The following is a 23,244-nucleotide window of genomic DNA, read 5'->3' on the forward strand; positions in this document are numbered from 1 at the left end:
TCAGCCTTGGAGGAGATTATGTTGAGAAATAAAAAAAAAAAATTCTTAAAAACGTTGTTTTTCTTGGTCAAGCCGGAAACTTATCAATCCACCCTCGTATATATATATATATTAGAATTACTTTAAATTCTTAAACCTCATTTAGATGTTATCACAAAATTGAGATATCTAGATCTTATAATTATATGATCACAAGGTCTCAATACCTCAAATGTGATTTCGACGAAAGTTTTCAACATTTTTTCATGAATTTCTCCATATATATGTAAGGGAGGAAAGAGTCCTTTGAATGCCGGTGCATTATGAATGAACCCGATAGACAAGGACGTATCCGCAACGTCGGACTACTGCCGTAACTGCAGATCATACATACTCATATGAGTGTTTAGTCGAGACTTTCAGAGAAATCAATGGCAATGAGGATCTGTAGGATGTATTGCGTCGGATTTTCTTTATAGCGCTCCCGAAGAAAGAAAAACTGATTAAAGGAAGTCCTCAATTAGTACCTTATGACATAATGAAAAACCCGATAATAAAGCAGAAGCCAATCAGGAACAGTGTCATATCCAGTGCCATTAACTATAACGCTACTGCTGTGTGCAGCTTTTAAGGGTTCCTTTCTATGTGTCATTGCTAAGAGCTTCATTATATGAAAGCACAATTAAAACTGCCGGGAGATTAGTGAAGCTATTCTAATGGCACTGATGAATAAAATTATAAGAATTTTTATATTTTCCACCCCTCAATTCATACATAGAAAATCAAGTAAGGAATGAAAGAATCACATTGATTTCAAACAATCTTTATGCAAAAGAGGAAGATTTCTGCGTCTTTCCTTTGACATTTTGTTGGTGTTATACTGTCTTTGCCTGCGGACGGCATTTTCCGAAAACCGTACGTTTGTGTCTGGGCAGAAGCTCATCCATTGCCATTGCTGTCTCGTAGCACAATATACTATATAATTAGAGAATCGGTATAACATAATTATTATGTTATAACCTTCAAAGGGCTGGGACACCCGCGGAAATTCTGAGTTGAGTGTGCTAGGCAGACAAAATATGATGAGTACGCCCCAAAGGGCGGAGCTTCTAAGAGAAAAAAAATTTTCGACAGCCAATCACAGCTTGAATATTTTCAGAAAAAGGGGTACATAGTAAAAAAAGGTGTGAAAAAAATGGCCTGCGAGGAAGTAATGATCAGGGGACCGTCATTCAGGGCTAGGCATTGTCTGAAAACCGGCACCCTTGCGGAGGGTGGTAGTTGGCCGATCAGGCAATTTTTGGCCTCGTTATATTATTATTAGTATATAAAAAAAAGTTTGAAAAAAATCTGTCAATTCCTTGAACGTCTGAGAAGTATTCTTAACAAATTTTTGTAACTACCGCCAGGATTTATTTAAGAAAAATGGTTTACATAGATACATATACTTGTAGTTGAAAAATTAATAGACAACTATTGTTTTGCAAATTTGTGAAATAATGATTACGAGCCAAAAATTAGTCTTCTAAAATAAGGTTACTTTGACTAAGCTTATTGCTAACATAATAAAATTTTTCTATGAAAAAAGTGGGTCCTAAGAGTATATATCATTCGATTCCGAATTTAAAGAATCGTGGAAATTCATTGAATGTCAGAGAAGTATTTTTAGTAAATTTTTTGGGAACTTTAAAATTTCGGCCATTTCATTGGACACTAAACAGAAAATTCAGAAGTGAACCTATTAATGTTTTCTTGACATTGGTGCCAGATGTGAATCACACTTAGCGTAGGCATTGTGACCTTAGTGGCTTAGGCCACTGGAGATGTCCGAGGTGAGGTAAAGGGTATGCATTGTATTGAGTACAACAGCGTGAGCGTGCCTAAAGATCTCCGTAATATTTTGCCGCCAGGATCGGTAGTTATCTGACTTAAATTTACTCCATGCAGACACTTCGTTGGGTTCTGTTTTTTCGTATTTTTTAAGACAAATTGTTTCGATATATAAGTATACTGATACACTCGAGTCGCGGTACTGCGAAATTCAGTACTGCAAACTCCCGCTACTGAGTACGTTTTTCTCCAGATAGTCAGAACGACGCTATAACCCCTTACCCCCCACTACTCATTTCTACATTTGATGATATCTTCAAATGTACAATTCACTGTAATTTTAATTTTAGTTCATAATCAAATACATTCGAAACTTACGGTTCATGGTTTTATATTTGTGATGTCTTTCCACGTTTCTTTCGCTCACTTACTTTTACTAATTTTATTAATAACGATTCAAATCGTCACTACAAGCTTTCAGAAGGTAAACGGTTGACATGTGCGCACACAGATGCACACACGTATCATCTAAACAGATTTAAATATAGCAAATAGTCGCAGGAGTGGGGTCCCCTCATGTCTTCTTACTATTGAGGGTGAACCTGCGCTAAATGTTCGCAGTACCGCGACTCGAGTGTAGTTGAAAAGTCTAAAAAAAAGTCTAAAAGTTGAAAAGACTATTATTTTGTAAATTTGTGAAATAATCATTATGAGCCGAGACATTAGTCTTTAAAAGTAAGGTAACTTTTACCAAGCTTATTGTTAATATAATAAATGTTTATTACAATCTCAAAAAATATAATCATATAGCATTGTTTTCTGAATGCAGGCGTACTATATAAGTCATATTCTTCATTGTACTTTCGGAGAAAGTAGTGGCCAACGATGACCTTACGAAAGCTCATGTCCCCAGCCTTTTCAAGTGAAAATGAATATCAACAAAACCAATAGACCAAAATACAGATTCGATGAATATGTGAATGTGTCTTGAACAGAGTTATTGAAAGACTGAGATTTAGAAGTTTAGTAAGTGAAATCTTATTGAAGATGATACAATACAAAAATAAGCTTAGGAGGGGTAAGCTCAACTGGTTGTTTATTTATACGATCATAACACAACTATAAATATTCGCAATTTCTTATGAGCATTTGTGGCCTTCTTTATTGATTCATTAAAGTCAATTACCTATTCTGGATCCTCTCGCGCGGAAGAGACCCGAATTGAAGTTAAATAATTATTGTGTGTTTTTAAGTTTATTTCAGTCTTCCCATTGGAAGAAAATGCACTGCAATTCAAGCAGCGGGATAAATCCCGGTAAACTAGATCGCACAATAACGAAATCGTAATTCAACTGAGTTACCTCCGCGGTGGCATAATACAAATTGACTGCATGGAGACGACTGGCACAAGGGCCCATGATATAAGAATAGATGGTTCAGCCACGCGCAACTAAAAAAAAATTAACCAATAGGACCCAACTCCAACGCAGCCAGCTATATTGGATAAGTGAGCGCGCGAGATGTAGTATATTTGAATTGAATTAAATATCATCAGCGAAGATTTTAAGTGAAAGATAAAGGAATTGTTCAATTTATAAAGACATGCAATTAGTTTGAAAATAATGTAATTTGTGACATAGATAACTTAAAATATTATATATGTGTGTGTATAACTTCTAATCCTAATAATGTAGAAGAAATATAGGGAAACAGACAACTGCTAGTTTTTTGTTTTTAGTTTTTTTTTAAAGGAGTAAAACGGAAAAATGCTAACTCCTGTCCTGCTAACCCATGCTCCCGGAATTTCGCTTTCACATTACTTCAGGAAAATCATTTCTGATAACTGCTATTTATCTACAACTACACACCCCATATAGTGTGGCACGCGTCAAACTAGGTTGTGTTATATACTTAACTCTGCATGCCGTCGGCCTTCGACCACAGTACAAGGGGCTTATTTTAGGTAAGTGTAGAAAGATTTCACGTTAATTCCTCCCTCTTTTTATGGCTCAGCACCTCTTCCGCATATCGAGATACTGTTTTCCAGTTTGCTCTGATTTGCAGCATCGCTCTTCCGATAGTCTCAGGTGTTAGAGGCTCACCTATTTCCGTCTCTAGGGCTGTTTTTCCAGGTATCCACCTGTTGCACTTAAAGAAGGTGTGTTCGGCGCTGTCCCGTTCTTCCGGACAGTAGTCACACTTTGGGCTCGTCTTTCTTCCCATTTTGTTCAGGTAGGCATTGAAATGCCAATCTCCACTCGGCAGTTGTGTTGGATGGAAAAACAGCTACCCATGTTTCCTGTTGATCCACTGTGAGGGGTCTTGAATAAACCTGGCAGTCCACCTGCCCTTTTCCTCGTTCGCCCATCTAACCCCCCAAATGGATAGGGTACGTATTCTTTCTGTTTACAGTGCTTCCCTGCCTTCCCGATTTTTCCTACTCTCAAAAACCCTTTTCCTCTCGGTAGCCAAGAGGTCTATAGGGATTATGCCTGCTAATACCAAAATCGCCGCTTCAGAAACTGTGCGATAAGCACATCCTATTCGTATAGCACCTTTCCTTTGTACTGAAGCTAGTTTGGCCCTGTATGTTTTGACTCTCATTGCGTCCGCCCACACCTCTGCTCCATAAAGCATTATGGAGTGAGCGACTGACATGAGAATTTTTCTCTTCCTACTCCTGGGTCCTGCAACATTTGGCATCAGTCTAGCAAGCATGGCCACCTGGGTGTCCGCTTTGTCGGCCGCCTTACAGATATGTGGCCAAAACGTTAAGTTTTGGTCCAGCATCACGCCAAGGTATTTCAGAGACCTCGCAGCCTCGATGTTATGATCGCTTAGCCAGTTTTCCGCCTTTACTGAGACTAGAGCTGCTTTTATCCTGGCTTCTTCCACGTTCTTGGCTAAGATTGTAGCCGCTAAGTCGTCCGCAAAGCCAATAAATTTGCAGTCGTACGGCAGCTTTAATTTTAGAACGTCGTGGTAGACGGCATTACACAGGTGCGGTTTGAGCACAGACCCCTGTGCTACTCCAGCTCTTACGTCCTTTTGCTTTGTCCCTTCCGTCGTTTCGTACTGTAGGTTCCTGTTGCTCCAATAGTCAGAATAACTCGAAACAGATAACTCGGTACTTCGGAATACTTTTGCAGAGCATCTAGAACGTCTGTCCATCTGACTGTGTTAAAAGCATTTTTAACATCGAATGTGATTAGTTGTCACCATCTCTGTGGTCGCAACTAACTTGTTGTCTCCCTTTCTGGTTCTTCTTTGTGAGCACCACCGGGTCCAAACAACTGGTTTTCCAGCCCTTCTTTTGGAAACTCTTATCCTTGTCGTATGACCTTTTTGATACTTCCCCAATTTGGTAGCTCATATACTGGTGATCACTAGCCGTATAATCTTTCATCACTCTCCATTTTTTAATTTTTGCCGCTATACCTGAGGATGCCAGAGTAACATCTGGGATTGTCTCACGGTATCCAGGTCTTCCAAACTTGGAAGAATTTCCGACGTTCAGCACTGTTAGGCCCAGACTAGCTGTCATTGTGGCCAGTTCTTTCCCGCGACTTCCTGTCCACTTCATTCCCTATTCCCTGGATTTTGCAATAAAATCCACGGCCAATATTACCTCGACGTCTAGGTCACGAATGAGACTTTCAATCGCTACTAGTTTTTCGCGAAAAATCGCTATGCCCACATTCGGCGAGAGATAACAGCTTATTGTAGCACTATTTCCGCTAATGACCCATAGATAACCATTTCCCTTGCCACAACTGTCGACCGGCACCTTTTTAGGGTCTCTGACCCCCAGATGGCAGCTCATCCCGATATATCTGAGTACCAGTTTGGATGTTTAAGGTTCACGTATTACTCAGAACATCAGCATTCTTCTCCCACGTGATCTGCTACATAATATATTTTTCCAGCTGACAATGGCCTAAGTTTCCTTGGATTACTGTCGTCATCTTCCGGCCTTTAGGTATAAACGAACGGGATCCTTATAGCTCACGCAAGCAGCGGACCTAGGGCTGTGATTGAGCGCGGAACCGTATTTCTGTTCTTCACATAGGATGTACTTAGGAGACCTAGAGCAGGCCGCAGCTTTGTGGTCTCCATTTCCACATTTCGAACAGAGGCTTCCCCTGTCAGCCTCACGGCAAATCGCTGCGATGTGGCCATAGCCATGGCATCGATAGCATCCTGGAACCTGTATTTTAATGCGGACTCGGCAATTCACCGATCCTACTTTGACGTGACCTCCTTTATCTAACTTGTTATCTGCTGTCTCATTTAAAACGGCGAACGCTTTCAGGCTTCATCTAGAGTCATGATTCGTCATGTTGATTTTAGTTTCATCATTCCATTCTTCACCAAGAAGAGCTTTAAGTGCTTCCTTTACTTCATCAGGATCAGTAGATATGTCCAAATCTCGGATCTCCACCTGGAACTTAGGGGAGAGTTGGCGGACTTCTCCTGTTTCCTGTACTGCTTGTTTAAGTGCTGCTCCAAATTTGGCTTTATTTTCGGCTGGAGCACCGACTTCTAGTAGAACATGCCCCTGTCGAGTTTTCCTAATGGACTTGATTGTCACATCCGAAACTTCTGGTTTGACCGTTGCCCTAATTTGTTGTAGCACGTCTGCATAGTTACAGTCTCCCGTAGGCTTGATCAAATCTCTTCTGGGCGGTTCCACCTACGTTTAATTACGGTTTTCCATTTCGCTGCCTCTGAGGAATCTTGAGCCGTCTTTCGTGGACTTTCGACCAAGTTCCAGGTTTGATCGATTTCACCAAGCTTTTTTTTTCTTGAGCCTTGTCGATTCTTTACCACTTGGGCTTGGTGTACCAGCTTTCTTTCCCTTTCTCTTATTGGAAGATCCTGGAGTTATTTCCCACTGATTTGTGAGAGCCGAACAGCTAGTAGGTGTGGCTATGGGTATTGTAGCTAGGTGCCTAGTCCTAATAGTCCTTATTTTTTCCGTGATACAATTGAACTTTTTCTTTTTCTCCTGGAGGAAATCAAAGTGTACTGCTAAGTCCCAGTTTTTGTCTTAATGGTCATCTTCTCAAAAATATTCTTGATATGATTGAATTTCCGCTATTTCAGATTCTAGCTTTCTAAAATGCTGGAATTTTTCCAATAACATGAGGCTTGCGCCTGACATCGCCTCATTTTCCTCGTTCACTTTCATGTATGTGACCATGACGTTTTTATTCTGCTTTTCATTTGTTGAATTCGTTGTAGTGTCAGCCATAAAAAATCTATCCAGCGCTTCGTGCGTGAAGGGGCGGGCTGAAAAAACTGGGAACGGGTATACCCTCAGACCGAAGTCGTACCCCAGTTCCCTGGGGCCCAGCCTTCGTTTAACCGGTCCCGGAATGCACGGACGGACCGGACTCGCCCGGAGCACTGCAGATTCCGATCTCTGCAGCCACTACGCACTTCCTGATCAGGGCTCGAAGGGGCTGGATTGCTGATGCCTGACCGCAACTTACATCTCGGCAGAGCAAGCTCACAGCAGCCCCATCCCCGTAACCGGATCGAGGCACTCCCAGTGGGTCACGATCGGCACTGATCATGTGTGTTAGGTATATAGTCATCCTCATTTCAGTGTATGGAATTCCATCCATATATACTCTTTCGACTCTTTGTTCAAAGATCTACAGTGTTAAAAGCACAAGAGAATGGACATAATTTTTACTTACAATAACGAAAAGCGCTCGTCGTCGGGTAGCTAATTCCAGAGTTTTACTGCAGCCTAATATGACACAAATAAAAATCGTGGAAACGGAAAGTCACAAAATTAATATAATTGAACTTGTCGAACTGTTCTAGAATTATCAATATGAACCTTTTTCATTCTGCCACATCTGCTAAGAACTCCATTATGTTAGAATCTAAGGTTGAACTCGCAACGGCACCAAGAAATATATGATATACGAACAACTATCAATTGAGGATTTACAAATAATAGGATCCAGTTATCAAAGTTAAATCCAGTCCTTAGTGACTATAACTTAAAACCTGCCATTTTTCCGCGGCTAGTGGTTTTAAGCACTCAAGGACAGGTAACAATAAAATACAATAACGCACCTCCACAAAAAAGGGTTCTGTGCATCAGACTAGACCACGATACCTATACGTTTTTGGGGTCGTTGTTTTTGAGCCCGTGGTTGGTTTAATCCCGTCAGGATCAAGGTCATTCCAAGGCCAAAGTAAGAAAAAAACTGTCGGAGTGAAGAAATCTACGATTCTTATACGTTTCTTGGGTCACTGAATCTGAATCCGAAGTCTATTTCGCCCGATTAGGATAGGATTCAGGTAATTCTAAGGTCAAATTGGGAAAAAAGCGTTTAAGTGGAAAAAACCACGATTCTCATGCGTTTCTGTTTGATCCCTTCTGGTCAAAATCAGGATCATTTCAAGATGTTTGGAATGATCCATTTTCCGATCCTTTGAGGTAACGAAAATAGTAAATATGTACTGCCCCGCAGGGCAGTAGAATGACCTTCAAGGTCACATCTGAAGCCAACAGGTGACAATCCACCATGACAACGTTCACACCTATCATTTTCCTGTTTTCTGGACGAAATAATAGCCTAAGAAGATCAAGAGAGTGATTTAGCTTTGAGGTTACCTTTGCAGGTCATTTTTATCTTAGAGTCACAATTCAAATGCTGCCGGAAAATATCCTGTTCTTTCGAAATCTATCGACCCATTTGATGAACAAAAATTGACTTTGAAATGACCTTAACACTGACCTGATGGAGTCAACCAGGCCCCGGATTCAGATTCCACTACCCCAAAAATATACAAGAATCGTGATTTTCTCTACTTAAACGTCTTTTTCCCCAATTCGACCTCGGAATGATTTTGATCCTAACCTGACAAAGGGTCAGACAGACCTCGGATTCATATTCAGTCACCCCAGAAACTTATAAGAATCGTTCTTTTCTCCGCTTAAACTTTTTTCCCCAATTTTACCTTCGAATAATCTTGACATATTTGAAATATTTGTCTGACGCCTACAGTCGCATGCTCTGATTTTCTTGTAGATTTTTATTAAAGATTGTACAACTTATTATACATTATAGCATTTATTTTAGATTATATAATTCATTGTAGATTGTGCAATTATTGTAGGTTTTTATTGAACATTTCTCAATTTACTACAGGAATTACAATTTATTGTAGATTGCACAATTTATTATAGATTTTATTGAAGATTATATAATTTATTATATATTGTACAATATATTGTAGATTTTCCAGTTTATTATAAATTGTATAATTTATTGTAAACAGTACAATTTATTGTAAAGTGTACAACTTATTTTAGATAGTACAATTATTGCAGATCTTCATTGAAGATTGTTAAATCTATTATAGATAGTACAATTTATTATAGACTGTACAATTTATTTTAGTAAAAAATATTTTTATTACTCTTATGTGTTGATTTCACCCGGTCGGTCTAATTTTTTAAAAATGAATTTTTTCGATAAGGCACAATAATTTCCAAAAGCCTCGGTACGCCCTTGACTCTCTATAAATGATATATGGGCAATGTGACAAGATGAGAAAAATTCCAAATGGTTAACTTTTTTTACTAGCTCGTGACAAGACCATAGTTTATTGGTTCCTGCCGTTGCAAAGCTTTGATCGCTATTTTTTCACTTTACATATTTACGGAGGAATATTCTCCACTAATTCTATTTGTTATATGGGTGCGATGGATTATGGTTTGTTTCATTTGTTTATTATTGTAATAAATTGCGCTCTGAAATGAAGTCCAGTAATGATTTAATCCTATATAATAATAAAATAGAAAGCCAAAAATTTGCAACAGTCTCGAGATTTTGGCATGATACAGATAAATTCTTATTACTTAAAAATTGTGAAGAAGAACCCTCACAACGATTCCTCCCCCTCGGAAGGGTCAAATTGAATCCTTGTTATTTAAAAATAATCAAGAGTAACTTCATACCGGTCCCTATTTCACAGGAGGACTCAGAGAAATTCTTGTTACTAAAAAAATAACCAAGAAGAACTTCACACCGGTCCTTATCTCGAGAAACGATTCCGTTAAATTCTTGTTGCTTAAAAATAGTCAAGAATAGGTTCACACCGGTTCCTCTCTTCCAACATAGTCTAGTTAAATCCTTGTTAGGAGAGACTACCCTGCAATGGGTAATGAACGTACAGTAAATAATAATGCATTTAAAATACATATGTGTTTTAAAAAATTTAATTCAATTAATACTTAGCAAGAATAACTTTGCAACGGTCTCTCTTCCTCGCGAGGGTATAGTTAAATTCAAGTCACAATAATATAGCTGACTGTTCTACAATTGATAATAATTCATCCATTGTTAACAGTTTCAAATCATAATTATGACCCGAGAAAATCCCGGGAATTTCACATTTTTATTAAATAAAAGTAAATATACTAATTCTACAACATTTCCAGAAAATGTGAATAAATAAGCTCAGTATATAGCCGCAATACTAAATATAATTATACTTAATAAATATTTTAAAAAAAATTTATTTGAGATTTGTCCCAAAAAAACTCATTGTTTGCCGCTATACAGTCGTTCAAATATTCTAAATAGGTATACAAATGTCCTGCTGTTCGATAATTTTAATAATGATGTAATGAACACGTTACCTTCTCCTTATAAATCAATTTCAATTTTATTTAAACGAATTTCAATGTAATGTTTTTTTCTTACAGTAAAAATAACAGCATGGTAGACCAGGCAGTAGTGGACAAATTGGAAGCTGGCTTTGCCAAGCTCGCTGCGTCGGAAAGCAAATCCCTGCTGAAGAAGTACCTCACGAAGGAGATCTTCGACCAGTTGAAAACGAGGAAAACCTCCTTCGGTTCTACACTTCTGGATGTGATCCAATCTGGCCTGGAAAATCACGACTCTGGAGTTGGTATTTATGCCCCTGATGCTGAGTCTTACACCGTCTTCGCTGACCTCTTCGACCCCATCATTGAAGATTATCATGGCGGATTTAGACAGACCGATAAGCACCCTCCTAAGGATTTTGGTGATGTTGATACGCTTGGAAATCTTGACCCTACTGTAAGTATTCAACGAGATATCGATCTAACTATTCTAATTTCTCTATTTCATAAAGTAATTTTCAACTTTCTACTGATGTTTTAGTAAAGTAGAAATTTCCTCTTAGGTAAATTTATAGAGAATTGATTCATTATGATGTCCTTAATTTTTATCTCCTAACAAAGTGAACAGTCTACACAGTTTCCCAACTTTTTTAAGATTTCCATTTTATTTATTATAATTTTTGGTGTTTTTCGTCTTCTTAACTTTTTTCAAATTTTTATATGCTTTTCTGTACTTCTGTTAATAAAAATTAATTAAAATCTCCATATTAATATCAGGTATAATATAGTCTATATCTTGTGGTAGATATAGGCCACTGAAAACGAGTGTGAAGTTTCGTGCACTTGCAATGTTCCCGCAGGAATCGCCATCTACTATCGGCGAGGAAATTGGAGTCCTGTGGCTTTTGACGGTAAAAAACTAAGGGAAGAAAAAATGACAGCTTAATGAATAAAGCGTAATTTTAAAAGTCAACATATTTTACCTTAATGAGCCTGAAATGAATATGCCAAAAACATTATTACAGCTTATATACCTAAAAATATAATGAAAAGTAAGGAAATTTGACAACTTTTAATGTCAGTGAACTTTGGAACAGGGTTTTTTACATTCTCATCATTTATGATTGAGAAAGTATTAGAATTGTCGGAAATTTGACATCACACTTTTTCAACCGATCTCCACGTTTCGAGACCCCCTGAATCTGAAAGTCAGGTTTTCACTATGGCGTCTGTCTGTCCGTCCGTAAACACGATAACTCTCGAAAAAATGAACGAATCAAATCCATCTTTGGCACACTTTTTCTAGGTCCTAAAAGAAAGGACGAGTTCGTTAACCAGCAATTTTTGATAAAAATTCAAAAAGTGAGCGCATTTTGAAAATTTTTGAGACCACTTTTTTCTGAATTTGAAAATTCTATGTACGGATATTTATAGTATTGAAAAGAACAAACAATTTATCCTAATGCCTTTTTTCGATAAAAAGAAAATTCTCAGAGTTATAGCGTTTTCAAAATTTTTTTAATCAACCGGAAATCGAAATTTAAAGCCGAGAAACGCACGATATGAAAAAAAGTCAAGAAAAGAAAAACATTTCTTTTTGAAATCCCTACAAGATTATCATAACAAATTTTTGGATTTTCTTAAAAAATCGAAAATTCAAATTTTGATTGCACAAAAAATAATGGAAAATAAAAAATTCAATTTTATGGACAAACTATGTAGGATACAAAAAAGATGAATTTACAAAAATGGTTATCCCAAAAAAGATCTACAATTTCGTTAAGAAGCACTTCTTGATAGGACGCCTACTTTTTGTTTTATTCGTGAAAAATAACGTTGAAAAAAGTAAGATAAAAAAATGTGTGGAAAAACGACGAAAGTTACGAGAAAAAATCCAACAAAACCTGTTTACAATTGTCTGTCGGAAATCGAGCGTGCAGCGCGAGTTTCACGATGAGAATGTGTACGTCAAAGCCTACAGAGCTTTGAGAAACTTGATCTTTTATACTTAATTAAGTAGACAATTCAGAATATAAAGACGCATATAAATACTACCATTTAAAAGAGATCTTTTTGATAAAGTTTTTTTCAAGCATTCCAAATGCAAAGAATAAATATCCGAGCGCGAAGCGGGCAGATTTTTATTGGAAAAATAATAGCGAAAATCTGAAAAAAATTCATTGTGGTGCTTTAAAAATTTCTCAACAAATTTGCGTTGAAAAATTTGTAAAATATAACAAATTAATCGTTTTTTACATAAATATACAACTGTACTGTCTTCAGTTCTAATGAAGATAATGATGTGATTTAAATTGGAGGTAGTTACTTGATCTATTTGTAATTATTTACAATTCAAAAGATGTATGTGCTTCTTTTTCTCTTCATGCAAACAGCGATTATTAGTGAATCCAGTTTTTTGGGCTTCGAAATTTTTTGTGAGGAAAGGCAAGGATGATCATAAGAAAAAAGATACCCCACTGGCATCTTACACTTAAAACAACTGTTTTAAAAATAACACAATTTGCACGAATACAAAAAGTAGCACATACTTTCAAATCGTAAACAATTACAGATAGTTCAACTAACTACTCCTAATTTAAATCAATTCTTTATCTCCATTAGAACTGAAAATAGTACAGTTGTATATTGATGTACAAAAAACGACAATGTATGGTCGTTTTCTGATCGATGTTTGAAAAAAATTGTTTCAATTTTGATCATTTTCTCTGTTTCTATTCTGTGTACGATAACTCAGAAACACCTTACAGGTTGCGGAATGGTCCGCTTTGATCTAATGCACGCATTGATTTTGCGGAATTCTAAGCTTGTCACCTGAAAATTGGAAAAATCGTAAATGTTGTTCAGCTGCAACATTGGCCGTTAAAGGGTTAAAGTACCGCTATGAATTTTTCTAGATTTTCCCTATTATTTTAAAAATAAAAAACTATGCTTCGAAGTTCACTTTTGTTAAAATCTATGAAATTTCCTCAGTTTTTATCAGATTTTCGGGTCTGTAAGTTGTAGAAATTTTGTTAGAATATTTGTTTTATGCTCATTAACGTACAACATTTTGATGTTTGAGAGGATTTGAATTTTCTCGCCGATAGTGGTCTTCCGCACGATGTACACGATATTTGATCAAATTGTCCTAGACGGAAATGCAGCTTTGAAGCGTGTTGAGAGTTGACGAAAGTATATATTCCTCAATCAATTTAAGCATTTTCAAATTGAATTTTGAGGAATTATATTTCACTTAGTCGACACGGTACCCACCCTGGCGAAAGTTTAGGATAGAAATTCATTCTGAATTATTCCGAAATCTGTATCCGAATTAATCAGAACGAATCCGAGACAATTTTACATTTAGTTCGATCCAAATCGGTCAAAAATTAATCTGAACCACCGAATTAATTCGATCGAACAAAATTGAGAACATTTTTCGGATTGGTTTAGATAGATTCAGATTGATTCAGATACAAATTCCGGAGTGATTCTCGGAAGTAATGATGAATTATGGATTATAAATAAGACAATCAAGTATCGAAGAGTAAAAACTAATAGTTTATCTAGCGCGTATTAAAATATGTTAAATCTTACTCGACATTGTTTCTTCATATTGCTCTTTCAAAATATTATTCTAGTAATTTTGACAATATAACTTCTTTCTCTTCGAAAATGAGTGATTTTAAATCACTTTTTAGGTTTAAACGTGTCACTTTTTTGCTTTCTTATAATCATATCATGGTTTGACAGCCTTGAATTAAAGCAAAAAATATAACACATAACGGATGCAATTGTATAAACAAAGAAAAACAAAATCGAACATTCGTTTTCCAAAAATCAGTTTAAGTTTTAGTTTGTGAGTTATAAAATGTTTAAGCTGGACCATTCAGGAGCGCTGCATAAACAGCCGTTCATGCGTGAACATGAGTCGAAAGATGTGGTAGTGACCGCCAGTTCTTCTGCAACCATCGCCGTTACGGCGCTCGCTTCGATGCAAGTAAAGCTGTTCGCACAAGAAAATACGTGTGCATTATGTTGGAAACGGCTCACGCACGAGCCATCCGTGAACACACACAGAGCACCAACCAATCGCGTGCGATCTGTCGCGCTGCTACGCTGCGAGCTGGATACGTACCGTTCACCTATCGGACAGCCGCTCGAGAATCAGAGGTTTTCGACGTTGCCAATTTGATTTATTATATTATTGAATTATATATCTATTTATTTAAATTATGTTATTCGCAATATATACATAAATAACTATGAAGCTTGTTAGAGATATCCGAATTATTAAAACAATATTACTGTCTAAAATAGCTTTGAATACCCGCTTTTTTCAATGATAAACACTACACACTGCGTTTGCATTTCGAGTAAACAAAAAACAGATACTCACGATACAGACAAAAAGGGAAAAGTTTGTTCACAAAAAAAAAGAAAAGAATACAACCCTTGCAGGAATATTTTGACTAAAGTCATACCCGAGGGACACTAACTAGGCACTAGTACTACTGCACTTAGAAAAATCCTAAAAGCTAAAAATTACGATGAAAGATTTCGCGAAAAATATTTTAAGTTAGCCAATTCTGTAAGGGCTGGTTTTCTTATAACAAAAAAAAATAACGATCAAAATAAAATTATTCTGAAAAAATGTTTAGGGATCATAATTTCAAGTTCCGTTATCGTACTACAGGAAATAAAATGATTCTGAATAATAATAACATAATCATTTCTGAAGTAACACACTTCTTCAATAGATGAAAGATTTTTTATCAAACATCCCTTGCAGATGCAATAATTTAAATTTACATAGAAGGATGCTGGAATTTTTTTTCAACCCTACTAAGAAAACGAAACTGAACTTTGCAACATTTATGTTGAATGAAAAAAAGAAAAAATTGTTTTCTCATACCAATAAATGTCTTGAACCATTTTTTAGGAAATCATTTCATTCACTGCCTAAAGATCGCTAAAAAAGTTTCACCCCCCCCCCCCCCCCCCCCCCCCCCCCCCCCCCCCCCCTCCCCCGCCCAATACCATCTGATGTGTAAGACACCTGAATTCATCCCCTAAAAACTCAGAAAATACAATGAGTCGAAAGTTTGCAATTTTCTTCTACAAAATTGTTTTATTCGATGTGCCTAAATTGTATAGAAAGTTTCAACCCCCTATCTAATTTGAAACACAGCCCAATTCATCCCCTAACACTTGAAAAGTTCTCCAACAATACAATAATACGAAAATCCTCAATTTTCTTTCACGAAATTATTTCATTGGGTGCACAAAGATCACCCAAAAAGTTTTATCTCCCTAGCAAATATGGAACAAACCCCAATTCACACCCAAAACAACTAAAAGAAAATCACAAAAAATTCAATAAGTTGAAAGTTTGCAATTTTCTTCTACAAAATTGTCTTATTCGACACACAAGAATTGTTGAGAAAGTTTTAGCCCCTTGCTAATATTGAACATACCCCAAATGGGATGTACATCATAAACGTCGCAAACCTCAGTTTCATTTTCTTAGTAGGTTTAAACAAAATTCTAACACCCTTCCAAGTAAATTTTAATCAGTGTAGCTGCAAGGGATAATTGATAAAAAGTTGATAAATGAATTACGGGGCTAGAAGAACTTGTTGATTGAAAAAAAATCTTTCATCTATTGAAGAAGTGTGTCACTTCAGAAATTATTATGTTCTTATTATTATGCGGAATCGACTTGCATGTTGGTAGCGGTAGTGAGAAAGTGTGCAGTGACAGGCGGTGAGAAGTTTTTACGGAGTTTGTGTGAAAGGTGTGAGGGCGGAAGTCTATGGGGTGAGTACAGTTATGAGGTGTACATTCGGAAGTTAAAAATTAATTTACATTGTAGTTGTGGGGTAGGATTTAGCTCGATAGGGAAAGTGAGGTTAGGTTTGCAAGGGAGTGGGGTAGTTTTGTGGTCAGGAGTTGGGACTTAATGGCGGACAAAGGTGTTTCTCGTTGTACTGGGGGATGTCAGGGGTGTGAAAAGGGTGTCTGCAAGGGATGCGAGGGGTGAAATAGTGCAAAGAAACTGAAGTTTTAAGGCCATAAGCGACAACAGCTTTGAAAGACATCTGTGGGCTGCAGAACGTACTTGTGTGTATGGATCGGTTACAGTTACTGAAGGAAGAGCGGGAGGTGGGCAGCGAGAGTACTGGCAGTGCTGGTAGTGAATTAGACGGGGAGTAAATTTCCAGAAGGACACGACGGCCAGCTGTGCGTGGCCCGGTGTCGAGTGGAGCGGTAAGGAGGGGGAAGAATTGGGGCAAATTAAGCGGTAAGGCAAGGGAGAGAGCGTCCAGTGCAAGTGAAGAGGAGGATCTCTTGAAAAGGAAAAGGGAAAGTAAAGAGCGTCCGGAGAAAAACGCACTAGAGAGTCCCTTTAAAACAAGCGTTCGAACACGTAGGTCACCCCAACACCCCCCTCAAAATGGAGGGGCAGGTGGAGAAGGAGGCGGAAAGGGTGGACAGGGAGGAGGAAATGCGGAGAGGGTGAGGCGGAGGGCGTGCAAATGAGGGCTGTAACGATAGGATGGGTGATGTATGAGTTTGTGACTGTGTACAATAAGGATGGGATGGAAAGAATTAAAGAAAGGGTGGAAAATTTACTAGGAAAAAGAGATGAGGGTATGGTGGAAGGGAGGGGGGGAAGGAGGCCTGTGCCGGGAAGGGGAGAGCTTCAAAAGAAAATGGAAGGATAAGATAATAAATAAAGAGGAGGAGATTCTAAGAGATTGGATAAAGGACAGAGGCTGGGCGGTGGCGAATGGTATGGTAAAAGGCGTCGAAGAGGGAGAATATACGTATGTCAGGAGAAGATAGTGAAATTCGCAGTGGAAGGGAGGGTGGAATCAGGCCATCAGCCATTAAGTTTGTGGATACAGGGGGAGGCTGGCGAAAGGCAGGGTAGGGAAGAAGGTTCGTTAGAGGAGAGGGTGTCGTGGACGAAAGCGGCGATAGAGAAGTATCAGGAGCAGTTAAGCAACGTAAGCTTTGAGGGGGAGTCGGTGGACGAGATATAGGAGGATCTAAAAGAGAAAGTGAAAGGTTGTGTGCAAAAGAAGATATTTAGGAAGAAGAAGAAAGAAATGGTGAAGCCGTGGTGGAGTAGGGAATTTAAAATAAAGAAGAGAAAGATGAAAAAGAAGTACAGGAAGTGGAAGGAAGGAACCGAGAAAAAGGTAGAGTATGCAGAAATGAGGATGGAGTTTAGGGCGATGCATAAGAAGAAAGGGCAGAAAAAGGAAAAAGAGCTGGAAGAGGAGTTGAGAAGTGTTAAGACAGAAAGGGACGTATGGAAGATAATTAATAGGCTTAGGAAACGCAGGGTGGGAATAAGTGAGAAGATAGGTAGCGAGGAATGGAGGACAATTTCTAAGGATTCATTTCAGGGGTCAGATACATGGAAGAGAGATGTCGCGATTAGAAGAAAGGGGGAGTTAGATGGAGTGGAGCTGAATGACGAAGAGATAGAGAAGCAGGTAAGGAAGTTGAAAAAAAGTAAGGCAGCAGGACTGGACGGGGTAAAAAACGAAGCATGGCTGTTTGGCACATAAGATGTGAGGCAGAGGCTGAAGGGAGAAGTAGGAAAAATATGGAGGGGTAGGGATTCCAAAGAGGGTGGAGGGAGGAGTTGATCGTACCACTGTATAAGAAAGGGGATAGGGACAGGCAGGAAAATTATAGAGGAATTACGTGAATGAATACTGCGTACAAAATATACGCGATGTTGTTGGCAAATAGGCTGTGAAAGGATTTTAAGGAGAAAGGAATGTTGCCGGAGACACAGGCGGGATTTCGGAAGGGAAGGAGTACTATTGACAATATTTACGTCTTGCAGCACGTGGTAGAGAGAGAACTAACCAGCCCCTTGCATCGACGTTATTTCACTAGTACGATCAAGTGAAGCGTGGATGCCAGATGGCGATGGGAGTTTTTCCAGCCTAAATTTATATGGCAAGCATAGGAAAGATTAGTGAAAAATTAATTTGATTAATATTTTTCGCAATGGAATTCGGTTTCATGTTTGCCAAATTAAAGCGTGAACATTTTTTTAATTTTACTATTTTAAAAGCTTGCACTAAAATAAAAAAAATGACAGGAATGCGGTGTGTTAATTCTGCATGTAAATATCAGGTTATGACAGCTGCTCAAAACACTTAATTTCTTTTATGTGCCAGAAGGTAAAGAAAATGTTTGAGTCTGACAAAAAGCCATCTTAACATATTAACGACCAAAGCTATCAATTTTATAACATGAGTTTGACCGCAAAATTTATGGGTATAACAAAACAATAAATAGATCAAAAGTACTGTTCCTTATGTTTTTGAGTGAGCTAAATTCGAATCCATCCATTTGTGTATACAAAAATAGAGAAAAATGTTTGATTTTTTATTTTTCTAATTTTTTTTCGGACATAAAACGTGTTAATATCTTAAAATTGCTTCAACCATCGATGCACAAAATTCTTAAACTTTAACAGAAAATTTTTTTATAAATGTTTTTTCTTCTAAAATGGTGGAAAAAATGCACAAATGTCCCAAAAACTGTTTTTTTCCATTGCCTTTGGGAAATGATTGAACAAACTACATGCGAATTTTTTGTTAAGGTTTAAGAATTTCGTGCACCAATGGTTGAAGAAATTTTAAGATATTAACGCTTTTTATGCCTAAACAAAATTATAAAAATAAAAAATTTTGCACTATTTTTGTAGACAAAAACCGCCATATTTAATTTTAAAGTCAAAATATTCGAATTTTGACCACGGATTCGAATTTAGCTCACCCAAAAACATAAGCAACAGTACTTTTGATCTATTTATTGTTTTGTTATACCCATAAATTTTGCGGTCAAGCGCATGTCATAAAATTGATAACTTAAGTCGTTAATGGGTTAAGAGAATTTTTTTTGTAAAACCCGAATGCGGCATGCGCGAGACATTTTTTTACAACAGATATTTTGTGGGAGCGAAACACGATTTCAGTGGATGGAGCCACTGTTCTGGAAGTTGCAATAATTGATTGCTGCTTAATTTAATAGTCCTAATATTATTGTTGTTTATATAATAATTGGCAATTAATATTTTAATATTTTTGTTTGAATTGTTTGTGAGATATAAAATAATATCTTGACATATAAATATTCTCATTTCAAACAAAATAATTACCCAGAATATAAAAATTCGAATAAGTACAATGTGCATATTTTAATTAAAAATATGGAACATTTAATCCTTATCTAAAACGATATTTTGATTTTTAAATATTTTTTCGTAGAATTGTAATTTGTAGAAATATTAAAAATTAAATAAAGACTAAGTATTTTAATAACAGGGTGGCCGTTTGAATCCCAAAAAAAATTTTCGGGTTTTTCACGGTTCTGAAATATTTTTCACGGCCAATAAAACTTACATGTAAAAAATTAAAGGTGATAACACTTTTCAATTTAACAATTTTCAATAAAATGCAGACAAACTACAAAATTTAGTATTTTTAACTTTTAGAAATTAATGAGTTCAAAGATTCAGACAAGAATGGTAAAAATGTAATTCACGTTATCATTTTCAATGCTCTGAATTAAAGAATGAATTTATTTTACATTTTTATATTATATTATTTTAAACAAGTTTAAGCTAGAAACGTTAAAAATTGAAAAGCTAAATTAAAAAAAAAGAATACTTCTTAAATTATAAGTTCAATTATTTTAATTTTAAATAAAAGTATCCTTGAAAAGCTTCAAAATTTTATTTCAAAATCTTGAGAAATCTAGACTTCTAAATCTCTTTTGAAATGAACCGAAATTTCCCTACAATTTTTAGAAAATCCTGCAAATTTAAAAAAAAATTCTTAAAGTCCTCCAGATTCTTTCTTAATAATTTTAGACATCTTATTAAATCTTTTTGAATATTTTCCTTAACAAAATTTCTAAAATGTAAAATTATTTTCAATTTTTCTAGGAATCTTAAAAAAATGTTTTTATTCTTGTAAAGCCTTTGACAATTCTTAAAAAGCTTCTAAATTTTTTTTAGTCGGTAAAAATCTACATTCTATTTTAAATTAAATCATTTGTAGTTCAAAATTAATTTTGAAACTTTTCAAAACTTCTAAATACCTCTTAAAATTACTCAATTTTTGTCTACAAACAATAAGTGTTTAATTATTATATATACGACAAAATTTAACACAATGACTTACAAATAATACATAATTTAATTAGAACAATTAAAATTGTAAAGTTAAAAGTTTAAAAGCTCTCTGAAATTCTAGAGATTTAACGCTTTCCATGTAAAACAATAATTCAGTTTCAAATTTGTTACTTTTAAATATTTATTAAAATATTTCTAATTATTCAATAATTATTCTTTTTCTCAATAAAAAATGTTTTAAATTGAATATTTGAGACTGAAATAACATTTTATAAAAAATACATTATTATGAAGTTATTTTTGAATTGAAAATAATTTATAAATTTTAAATGAGAAGCTGACATTTTTTAAATGTCTAGACTTTCGAATTGAAAACGTTTAGTTTTTAAAGTTAAAAGTCTGGAAATTCTTAAATTTTGAACGGAATTCGAATCGTTTATTTTTGTTTGTTAATAAATTATTATTCCCTTTTAATACTTAAAGCGCAGATTTATTTAAAAAATTATTTCATTAAATATGCAAGTATTCCAGACTGCATATTACAATTCTTTAAATTAAAATTTTAAATTTTAAATAGAAAATTTTTTAAGTAGAAGATTTTCGGATCACGCATTATAAACTGCATATCATAATTGAAAAGGATCAAAATTCAACTGATAATTTAAAAAACTGTTGAAATCAAATTTGGAGAGAACTTTTTTTCTCTACAAATTTTTTAAATTCCCGGTCAAAAAATAAATTCACTGCCATTTTTCGGTTTTTCATATTTCCCGGACTAGCGGCTACGCTGAATAATATATATGGAAAATTTCATCTTAAACTCAAACGATATCTTCATTTAGAAATATCTGGTATTTTGATAAACAATATTGAACGTTTTATATTAAATTGAAACTATACTTTTATTTTGAAAAAATTCTTTGGTGTAAATAAAAAAAATTGAATAACAACTGTGTATTTATGATAAATATGGAACATGTTATCATAAATTGAAACGATATCTTTATTTTTTTAATTCTTTCATAAAAAGATAAGAAAATAAATAAAAACTATACCTTCTTCATTTATTTATTTACATTTAAGTTTTTTAAGTTAATTAATCCTTCAATTAATTCATTAATTTTTTTATTCCTATAAATCATCTGTTATTGTATCAGGGCTACTGTTCCTAATGAATTACTAATTTATACTAATTTATACCAACATCTGAAAACTCTAATTCGTGATTGATATAAAACTTTTACTTGAAAAACTTTAGACTATTATATATGATAATCATATCCATTTCAAATCCTACAATAATCAGTAAATTCAAGAAGGCATACGAAATAAGAGACGGCCCTGGTCCTTGGCATATAACGCGCTTCGTGTCGCTCGGTACATTTCGGTTAATTGCGTTGGTTTAATGTAAGTGTAGGAAATTATAACTTGCTTGTGGACTGTGTTTAGTGCAGAGGTTTCTATTTTGAGTGGGTTTTAGTCTGAAAATAGTGAATTTTGTGTTTCTCAGTTTCAATGTTGTGCACATTGGCCTGTTTTTTGTGTAAGGAGTTTATCACGAGAGGAGTCGCTTACTCACTTGCTCGTGGAAAGTGTGGTGCTTTGGCGCACCTGAATTGTCTGAACCTGCCGAGTAAAGATCTCTTGAAAATCAGTGACCACGGTAGCAGAAAATTGTTTCAATACTCGGCATGTTAGAAAACCGTTTAACACTTCCTTAACAGCTGATGATTTTGCAAGTTCCACTGGAGCGGCGTCAGTGGCTCTGATGTCTGGATTCGAGGCAGCTATTGTCGCTGCAATCACGAAATGTCATGAGGCGGGTCTGGCGAAGGTCACAGCTTTGTTTGGAAGCATTTAAGTATGGTCATACCACCTTCAATAAATCTCTTGTCACTTTTATTAAGGAAGTGAAGGATAATATCATTAGCAACACCAAGCGCATTTATGTGCTGGATGAAACAACCGCATTAAATGTGTCTGTCGTCCAGAACATCCTTGCGTCGTCAAAGAATTTGAAGGAGAGGCAATTGACTCTCGAATCTCAAGTCGAAGCCTTAACCCTTAAATGCATTAATCTAGAGCAAGCTGGTCTCTGTAAGACTTTACAGTTGCATGGTTTACCAGTGGACGTTTCAGCTATCATCTGTCAAATCGCTTCTACCTTGGAGGTTGTTCTCACTAAAGTACTATATTAGATGGAAATATGCAAGCTGCCTTTTTGGTTCCCCGCCAAATTCAAAATCGCTAACTTGATATCGGATTATATATGTACATTCACATGATATAGATTATTTATTTTAAAAGTATACTAAAGCATTGTTATAAAAACATTAATTATAAATAAAATTACACGTGACATAATATATGAAGTATTTAAATTAGACTATATGATCATTCAGCCCACACACTTGCCAACAAATTGTCCTCGCAAAAATTATGATTGTAAACGAAATTTTACTCAGTTTACAAATAGGCTTGCGCTAAAATGATAATAATATGATTTATTAAATAAATAGTAACAAATAATAAAACAATAATAGACTATAGGTCAAACATTTATACAATATTTTTCCAAGAGTTTATTATGATAGCTATTTACATTTCACATTTTACGTATTTTTTA

General features: G+C 35.8%; 1 protein-coding gene across 1 annotated transcript in view; it reads left to right on the forward strand.

The window, feature by feature from the left end:
* LOC117166896 (arginine kinase) overlaps nucleotides 1-23,244 on the forward strand; it is a 196,691-nt gene that overhangs the window by 132,667 nt on the left and 40,780 nt on the right. Inside the window, exon 2 of the mRNA XM_033351335.1 lies at nucleotides 10,547-10,904. Coding sequence (XP_033207226.1) covers nucleotides 10,560-10,904 — 345 coding nt within the window. The 5' untranslated portion in view covers nucleotides 10,547-10,559. The remainder of the gene's footprint in view (nucleotides 1-10,546; nucleotides 10,905-23,244) is intronic.

Source organism: Belonocnema kinseyi, chromosome 2 (genome assembly GCF_010883055.1).
Source record: "Belonocnema kinseyi isolate 2016_QV_RU_SX_M_011 chromosome 2, B_treatae_v1, whole genome shotgun sequence".
Lineage (NCBI taxonomy): Eukaryota > Metazoa > Arthropoda > Insecta > Hymenoptera > Cynipidae > Belonocnema > Belonocnema kinseyi.